General features: G+C 61.4%; 1 protein-coding gene across 2 annotated transcripts; it reads left to right on the top strand.

Annotated features, from left to right (window-relative positions):
- Window positions 1–564: 564 nt before the first annotated feature.
- Window positions 565–7,395, top strand: TCEA3 (transcription elongation factor A3). 2 transcript variants are annotated; one of them, XM_017831055.1, is made up of 14 exons: window positions 565–764; window positions 2,277–2,339; window positions 2,444–2,549; window positions 2,875–3,040; window positions 3,309–3,377; window positions 3,598–3,666; window positions 3,793–3,876; window positions 4,152–4,229; window positions 4,327–4,481; window positions 4,755–4,811; window positions 5,651–5,805; window positions 6,315–6,461; window positions 6,556–6,627; window positions 6,743–7,395. In XM_017831055.1, exons 1-14 carry the CDS (start codon window positions 696–698, stop codon window positions 6,749–6,751), a joined length of 1,299 nt encoding a protein of 432 aa, XP_017686544.1. In that variant the 5' UTR covers window positions 565–695; the 3' UTR covers window positions 6,752–7,395. The 2 variants fall into 2 exon arrangements, with proteins under 2 accessions (XP_017686544.1, XP_017686545.1); XM_017831056.1 differs by having other exon boundaries at window positions 634–764; window positions 2,241–2,339.
- Window positions 7,396–8,230: the final 835 nt, after the last annotated feature.

Below are 8,230 nucleotides of genomic sequence, written 5' to 3'. Positions count from 1 at the left end.
CTTAAGGATCATCTCGTTCCACCCGCTGCCACCGGCAGGGTCACCTTCCCCTAGACCAGGTTGCTCCAAGCTCCGTCCAACCTGACCTTGAACACTTCCAGAGCTGGGGTGTTCTCAGTATTGGAATATTCTAATACGTGGAATATTCCAATGTGTTGGGATATTCCAGTAGAGAAGAATTCCACATACATTGGACTATATGGAGTATAAAGACATCCCCCCCCGCCCCCCAGGCATCTTGCTGCCGCAGGACACCAACTTCGGGAAGAGCAGAGTTTGCCACGCAGCACATTTCCCCCCCCCACCCCCCGTTCCCCCGTGGCCCTCGGGATTCCCTGGCTAAGCCATCCCGGTGCCACAGCCCCAACCCTGTGCCCGGACCCCCCGTGCCCCCCAGGGCCGCCACAGCCGCGCGCCTCCCCCCGCTCCTGCAATCGTGGCTCCCGGCTATATTTAGCCCTCCCCCGTGCTATTTCGCCTTCCTGGCAGGAGTTTATAACTGGCCGGGACAGCCCCACCTCCTTTCTGCTTTCTCTCTCTTCCCTTCCCTTCCCTTTCCCCCTTTGCACCCCTCTTTGCTCCTTCCCACCCGCCTGCCCGGGCCCCCCCCCCAATGCTGGCAGTGCCCGGCTGTGCCCGTGGCCACCGTCCTGCCCCGCGGGCCACCAGAGCCCGGCGAGCCACGAGCCCCCGGAATGGGGCCCGCTGAGGAGCTGGTCCGGATTGCCAAGAAACTGGATAAGATGGTGGCGAGGAAGAGCACGGTAAGGTGGCCGAGCTCCTCGGGGTGCGGGCGTGCACATTTGCACACGTGTGCGTTTGCACACACGTGCACATTTACACACGCGCGTTATTTACGGGCGTGTTTGGACGTGGCAGCGTGGATTGGGAAAGGGGAGGGGAGATGTGCCCTTCACCCCCCTTCCCGTTCACCCTGGAGGGGCTGAGTGGGTTTAGGGGGTGCTGAACCCCCGCAGGTGCCTCCAGCACCCCCGGGGTGCTGCCTGTGCCACCCCGCCCGGGCTCGGGGCGTTGGGGCCAGCGCCCGGGGGGGGTTCATTTTGTCCCCAGTTGGAGGCTCTCCTGTGCCCCATTGCTCCCAGACAGTGGGATGTGGGGGTAAGGAGGAGGTCTGTCCATGGGTGGCAGCTCCGGGTGCCCCTCAGCAGTGCCAGACTGTGGGTGACAGGTGTTTGGCCACTGGCCCGGCCACCAACACCCGATCGGTGCCGATGCCGCGGGCTCGGATCCCAGCGAGGGATCGCTCCGGGCTGGGGGACACAACCCCCCCAGCCCCCCAAGCCCTGCCTGTTGCAAAAGGAGGGGAGGGGGCTGAGCGCTGGCTCCCGGGTGGGTTTGGTGGTGCCAGGGGGAGCCGGGATCCAGCCCTGCCACCCTTGTGCCAGGTGAGGATCCATCCGGGGATCCTGGTGAGCCGGTTGCGTGTGCTGAGCCCGGCCCTCAGGGTTAATATTTGACTGTTTCCAGCGGCCTTTGCCCCGACAAGGTGCAGGCTCCTGGGTGCAGGGGGGCAGCTCAGGGTCTGGTGGCTTTTTGGGGTGCCAGTGCTTGGTACCAAACCATATCCCGTGGGAGCCACGCAGGCTCTGTGTCCCGCTGGGAATTACCCCCGGGGTAACTGGGGAGCTCCACACCCCTCCTGCTGCACTTTGGGAAGGGACAGAGCCAGGGTCTGACCACAGCATGGGGTCATTCCTGCACCCACCATACCGAGGGGGGGCCTAATCCCACCCCTGTGGTGGGGGTCCATGGAGCTGGATCCCTGGGGGGGGATACCTGGGAGCTGTGTCTGCTGCTGGGGCTCTAAAAATACTGAGGAGGAGTGGGAGGACTCCACGCCCAACTACCTTTAGCCCAGGAGACACTGCGGGGGGTCAGGATGAAATCCCGGGGTGGGTGTGACCCTCCTGCCCCTGGGTGGGGACACTGGGGGGTCCCCCAGCCATGGCCAGCTCCCAGCAGTCGGGGTTTCCTTAGAGAGGGGTTTTCTCAGGTTTTAAGCTCCTGCTCTGCAGCTGGAGACATGATTTGGTGCTGGGATGGCCCGGCAGGATTTGGGTGTGGGATTTTTCTGTGGTGTGTTGACACACAGGGGGTCAGCTGTTCTGAGGGAGCAGCCCAGCGCTGCTTTGGGTCCCCTTGGGGTGCCCTCCCTGGTGCTGCCTGGTGCTGGCGAGGAAAGGGGGGACATGCAGGCCCCCTACTCCATTTATCTCCAGCTCCTCAAGGGCCCCCGTGGCTTCTCCCTGCTCTAGGAGGGGGCGCTGGATCTGCTCAAATCCCTCACCGGCTACACCATGACCATCCAGCTGCTCCAGGTGAGGGGGTGGGGGTGGGGGGACACCCCATGGGGCGGCTGGTCCTGGCCCTCCCGTGCCAGCTGGCACATCCTTAAGGATGTGTCCCTGCCGCCTGTCCCCAGACCACACGGATCGGGGTGGCCGTGAACTCGGTGAGGAAGCACTGCTCCGATGAAGAGGTGGTGGCCTCGGCCAAAATCCTCATCAAGAACTGGAAGCGGCTTCTGGGTGAGCAATGCCAGGGGAGGAAGGAACCCTCCAAAAGCCTCACCCTTCCCTGGGCCATCCCCAAACCCCAAACCCCAGGGAGGCTGCACTGGGATCAGTCCCAGCCCGTGCAGGCTCCCATAACCTGTAACCCAGCCCTCCCAGGCAATGAATGGACTTGGACTTTCCAAGGGCTTGTTTTCGCTCCGGGATGGAGTGGTGTAAATCAGTGTGTGCCCCACGAGGGGTGAGCATCCCCCCAGTCATCCCCCAGCCCAGGATGCAGCTCCCCAGGTGCCCTGTGCTGGTTTGGGCTGTGGCTGTGACACCCAAATCCTTCCCCCAGAGTCCACCACCCCAAAGAAGGAGAAGGACGCGGATGGGAAGAAGGAGAAGGACTCGGATGGGGACAGGGACAAGAAGAAGGGGCTGGATGTTTCCAGCTGCCCCAATGAAGGGGCGAAGCACCCCAAGAACCCAACTGAGAGGCACAAGGAGAAGCACAAGGAGAGGTGGGGGCTCCTGCCCCCAGCTGGGGGGCACCAGGGGCTGATATAAGACCACCCTCTGTTTAGTCCTTAAGAGTTTATCCCTCTCTGCCTGCCCATGGATGCCCACACTTCTGGAGATGAAAGGGCAGCAGAAGCAGCACCAGGGTGGCTTTTGGAGGATGGATAATTGGGAATTTTTTATTTTCCTTTCTCTAGAGCTAATTATTCCTTGGATGAGGGCTGTTTGGATGGTGCTCATCTGACCCTGTCCTGCTCTCTCTCTCCTTAGGAAGCCCAGCAAATCCAGCTCTCATGCTGCCACCACCCAGGGCCACTCTGCCAACTCCAACCCAGAGAGGTACCTGCTGAAGGATGCCCTGAGCTCACACTGGGCTCTGCTGGGCATTGCCAGCCCAGGGGAGGCTTTCCTGGCAGCCTGGGGGTTGTGGGGCTCAGGGCTGACCCAGCTAGGGATGGGCTGTGCAGAGGGGCAGGATCTGGCTCATAGGACTCTCGGAGATGCCAGGGCTGGGCTTGCTGAGAGCATCTCTCCCTTCCTTTGGGCTTCCTTGGTGAAGAGAGTCCAGTGACAGCCGGAGCCCCACTGCGTCCTCCAAGAAGTCACCTCTGGATGGCAAGAAAGAGAGGTGGGTGCTGGGCTGGGTGGGGATGGGGGAGGTTGGACCCCACCCCCTCACTGGGCTGTGGTTGGGGGTCTGGACCCACTGCCTAGTCCCTATCGCTGTCCTCTGACCTGGGGCTCGTCCTGCCAGGAGGGACTCTGCTGACTCCAGGTCCTCCACCACCTCGGCCGCCTCCTCCTCTTCCTCCCCACAGAAGAGGCTCTCGGGGGAGAGGTAAAGAGGGGACGTCCCAGGGCAGCCTGAGGATGCTTTGGGAGTCCCCTTTGGGGATACCCTGACCGTGGGAGCCCCATCCTGGGTGGGCAGAGATGGCTGGGAGCCCTGATCCTGCCATGGGCCCTGGGACATTCCTTGGGCCCTGGGGAGATTCCTGTTGGCTTCTGAGCGCTCACATTGATGTGCTGGTGCCCAAAGTTCTGCCACCGTTCCCTCTCCCCTGTCCTGCCTGTCCCATGTCTGGTGTCATCCCACTGTCCCCTCTCCCCCAGGAGAGCCTCTGTGGGCTCCAACCCCTCTCCAGCTCCCACAGGCTCCCGGAGAAACTCCAGTGACAGCAAGGAGGAAAGGTAGGAGAGACCCATCCCGCTGATGCAAGACCCTGGCAGGTCCCTGGGGCTGTGCCAAGGCCTCACCCCCTGCCTGTCCCCCTGGTGTGCCCCACAGAGCCAACAGCAGCAAGGGCAAACCAGAGACACCACGGACCCCCACCAGCCCCTCCTTCTCTCCCAGCCCCTGTTTCCTGGCCCCTTGTTACCTGACAGGGGATTCCGTGCGGGACAAGTGCATCGAGATGCTGACGGCCGCACTCCGTATGGATGGTGAGCGGGGCTGGGGGGCTGCACCCCAGCCTGGGCTGTTTCTCCTGTGGGACAGCCCTAAAGGGAGCCTTCAGCGCCAAAATGAAAGAAAAGGAGGTTGGTAGGGGTGATGGGGATGGGTCTTTGTAAAGTTCAAGGTGGGTAAAAATAGGTATTTTGGAGATGGGGTGTCTGGGATAAGTAGGGGGAAGACGTGAGGTGTTTTGGGGGGGTGCAGTGAGACTTGAATGGTTTCACACCTGAAAGTCACCTCTTGACCCCTCTGTCCTTTAGATGACTACAAGGAGTTCGGTGTCAACTGTGAGAAGATGGCATCGGAGATTGAAGACCATATCCTTTGGGGAGGGTGGGGGTCCCCGGGCACTGGGGGGGCACACGTGTGGGCTTGAGAGTGGTGATGGGGACAGGGCAGAGGGTGGCAGGGACAAGGACAGAGTGTGACAGGCTCTGCTGTGCTCGTTGCCTGCAGAGGGAGCCCAGACCACGGTTAGAGGATGCAGAGGCTGATGTTGATGCTGGTGTTGATGGTGAGCAGAGCATCGCCTGAGCACCTGCCTTAGTCCGGGGGGTCTGTATGTCCCCCCTCAAACCGCTCTGCTCAGGGACCTGCCTTCATCCCTGGGGAAAGAAACCCAAACCCAGCCAAGGCCTTTTCCTTGAGCCTGCTGTGGGTGCCTACGTGCCCAGGCTGGCAGGGATGGAGCCACCTCCACCCACGCCCAGTTCAAGACCTGGGGGTCTCTTGGCAGCCCCCCAAGACCGAAATCAGCCCCGAGGTGGGGCCGTACCCCTCCTGGGTACAGTTTAATTTTTGGTGCATCCCAGACTCTGTGCTGGAAGCTGTCGGCTCAGCCCACCTGCCCACATCTGTGCAGGCAGCGGGTGGCTTTTGGCCATCCAGGGAGGAGGGAACAGGCTGAGTCCTCTGCAGCACGAACTTGTCACAGCACAGGGCTTGCTGACAGTCCCTGAGCCCCACAGCCTCGCCTGGACGCCAGAGGCATCCAAGGCAATGCAAAGCTGTTCTCTTCCCAAAGCTCTGCTTCACCCTCCTAAACTCGAGGATGGGGACACTCAGGGAGTGAATTCCCATTGAAATGGACCATCTCCACGTGGGCACCGACCCTGGTGACAGCCAGCAGCCCCCTTGATTCCTTGACAGGCCCCACATATCTTCCAGGAGCTGAAGAGCACGGACATGAAGTATCGCAACCGGGTGCGGAGCAGGATCAGCAACCTGAAGGACCCCAAGAACCCCGGGCTGAGGAGGAACGTGCTGTGTGGGGCCATCGAGCCCGCCCTCATCGCCCGCATGACCGCCGAGGTGGGCACGGGGCGGGGGGCACGGGGCTGATTCACGGGTCACATCCATCCTTCCTCCACAGCGGATGGACTTGGCTTGGTGGTGCCCACACTGGGCTTGTCCCAACACCACCTCGTCCCATCCCGGTGTTGCCTGGGCCACAGGGAGCAACAGGCATGGGGAGAAAGTGGAGGCACTGCCCCTCAGAGCACTGCAGCCCCCCAGCCCATCACAGAGCTGGCTGCGGGATGTCACAAGGGCAGGAGTCAGCCTGCAGGGTCCCCATTCCTCCTCCTCAACTGGAGTCCACAAATCAGGCTCCTGGGAAGCCCAGTTTCCCCTGCAGGGAGCCAGATCCAGGGGTTGAGGATGGGGTGATTTTTCCATCTGGGTGGGTCTGATCCCTCCCGCGAGCACAGAGAGCGGGATCAATCCTGGTCCGGGAGAGGACGGGGAGGGTGCTGGACCACGGCGGGTGGCTGTGAGCAGAGCTGTGGCCACACTGACCACGGGGCCGACGCTGGTGGCAGGAGATGGCCAGCGATGAGCTGAAGCAGCTGCGGAATGCCATGACCCAGGAGGCCATCCGGGAGCACCAGATGGCCAAGACGGGCGGCACCGTCACCGACCTCTTCCAGTGCGGCAAGTGCAAGAAGAAGAACTGCACCTACAACCAGGTCAGCCCTGGCCCCTGGGGAACCCCAGGAGGTCTCTCCTGGCCCGATCCCCACCAGAGGGGTCTCTGCTGACCCGACCCCTGCTCCATCCCAGGTGCAGACGCGCAGCGCCGACGAGCCCATGACGACATTCGTGCTGTGCAACGAGTGTGGGAACCGCTGGAAGGTCTGTGCCCATCTCGGGGGAGTGGCTCAGCAGCCCTTTCCTAGCCCCCCCAGAATGTTGCCGGGGGGGCTGGGTGAGGGCTCACCACCTGCCCTGTGCTCTGCCTCTCCTGCAGTTCTGCTGACGGTGCCGCTGATGGGGCTGGAGGGAACGTGGTGCGAGACGAGATGCTGTGGTGGCCATCACATGTGGGGAGAAGGGTGGCACCAGTCCCTACACCCTGGCTCCCTGATTCCTTGCACTGGGCTCCCTCAAACATCCCAGGCAGCCAGGCTCCAGCAAAGTCTGTTTTGCTCGAGAAGGTCCCGGTGAATTCAATGGTTCCTCCCTGTAAATCCCTGCCCTTTGCTCGGGTTGAGCTGGGATCCCAATGGGAACAGGCTCATCCCTGGACAGAGAGACTGGTATGACCTGGGCAGCATGCCCTTCTCTGTGGGAAACCTGGACTTGGATGATTTGGGGGCAGGAGGAATGTCATCCCATGGATGTGGTGGGGCTGTGCCCGGGGTTGGGGGTGGGAGTGGGTCAGGTTTTAACCCAAACACCTTCTTCCTCACCTGAACACTCGGAGGGAGGGCATGGAGGGGACGGGGTGGTTGCAGGGTGGCTGGATGCTCTTGGGATGCCACCGTGTCCCTCTATACTGAAACACAAGGACAATCCATCCTGGCTTGAGGGCACTGTGTCCCAGGGAAGAAGGAGGGATGGCGGGGAGAGGAGTGAGGAAAAACCCTCCAGCCAAAACAATAAAGGTGTAACTGTCTCTGAGGCACAGACTGTTTTGTGAGGGAGTCCGGCACCTCTGCCTCAGTTTGTACCCCCCCAGCTCGAGCCTTGTGGTCCTCTGAGAGCTCCCACCCAGCTCCAACACACACCCTGCATCCACCAGCCCCCAGCTTGCGATGTAACTATGGCTTGATGCTCATCCATCACCTGCCTGGTGATTAAAAACCTTTAATTATGGCTGGAGCAGCTCCCTGGCTGGGTCTGGATGCTGTGGGCTGTCCCACGGCAGGGCAGAACCTCCACTGACAGTCAGGAGGGTTTTCCAGGGAAAGGGCATCAGAGACCAGCTGGGACACGTCCCTTTGGCTATGGGAACTTTGGGACAGAGCCTCGTGGCACCGAGCCCGTCCCTTGTCACCACCAGCCTCTTCCAGTGGCAGTGAGATGTGACAGGGACACAGGAAGGTCACAGTGACCACAGGTGGCCACGGGTGAGGAGGAGGAGGGTGCTGCTCCCACGCCTGTGTGAGCTCACATGCGGGAGTGCAGGAGGACGGTGGAAGTGCTAATTAACCCATCATTAATGTTCTAATCTTGGGCTGAGGTGTGAATTTTTCCCCAGGCAGAGCCCAAGGCTGTTTGCACCCAGAACCGGGTGCTAAACCCTCCGTGTTTGGGGGTCCAGGCCACCCCTGAGCCCCCCCAGAGAGCTCTCTGGGCTGCAGTGCTCGTTAGCACGCCGAAGTCATTAATAAGCCTCCAAGGCAATTATTTACGCTTGCAGAGTGCGTGTGGCTGCAATTAAGGAGTATAGTGGGTCGTGGGGGATGAATAAAACATCAGTGTGACCTTGAGCTGGGGAGGGGGAGCTCAGGAG

Source organism: Lepidothrix coronata, unplaced genomic scaffold (assembly GCF_001604755.1).
Source record: "Lepidothrix coronata isolate B3197 unplaced genomic scaffold, Lepidothrix_coronata-1.0 Scaffold187, whole genome shotgun sequence".
Lineage (NCBI taxonomy): Eukaryota > Metazoa > Chordata > Aves > Passeriformes > Pipridae > Lepidothrix > Lepidothrix coronata.
This window is presented reverse-complemented; position numbering and strand designations above follow the sequence as displayed.

Coding starts and splice junctions, on each gene's coding strand:
- TCEA3 (XM_017831055.1), top strand. CDS start 696: ATGGGGCCCGCTGAGGAGCTGGTCCGGATTGCCAAGAAACTGGATAAG. Junction 765..2,276: donor TGGTGGCGAGGAAGAGCACG/GTAAGGTGGCCG, acceptor TCCCTGCTCTAG/GAGGGGGCGCTGGATCTGCT. Junction 6,462..6,555: donor AGAACTGCACCTACAACCAG/GTCAGCCCTGGC, acceptor GCTCCATCCCAG/GTGCAGACGCGCAGCGCCGA.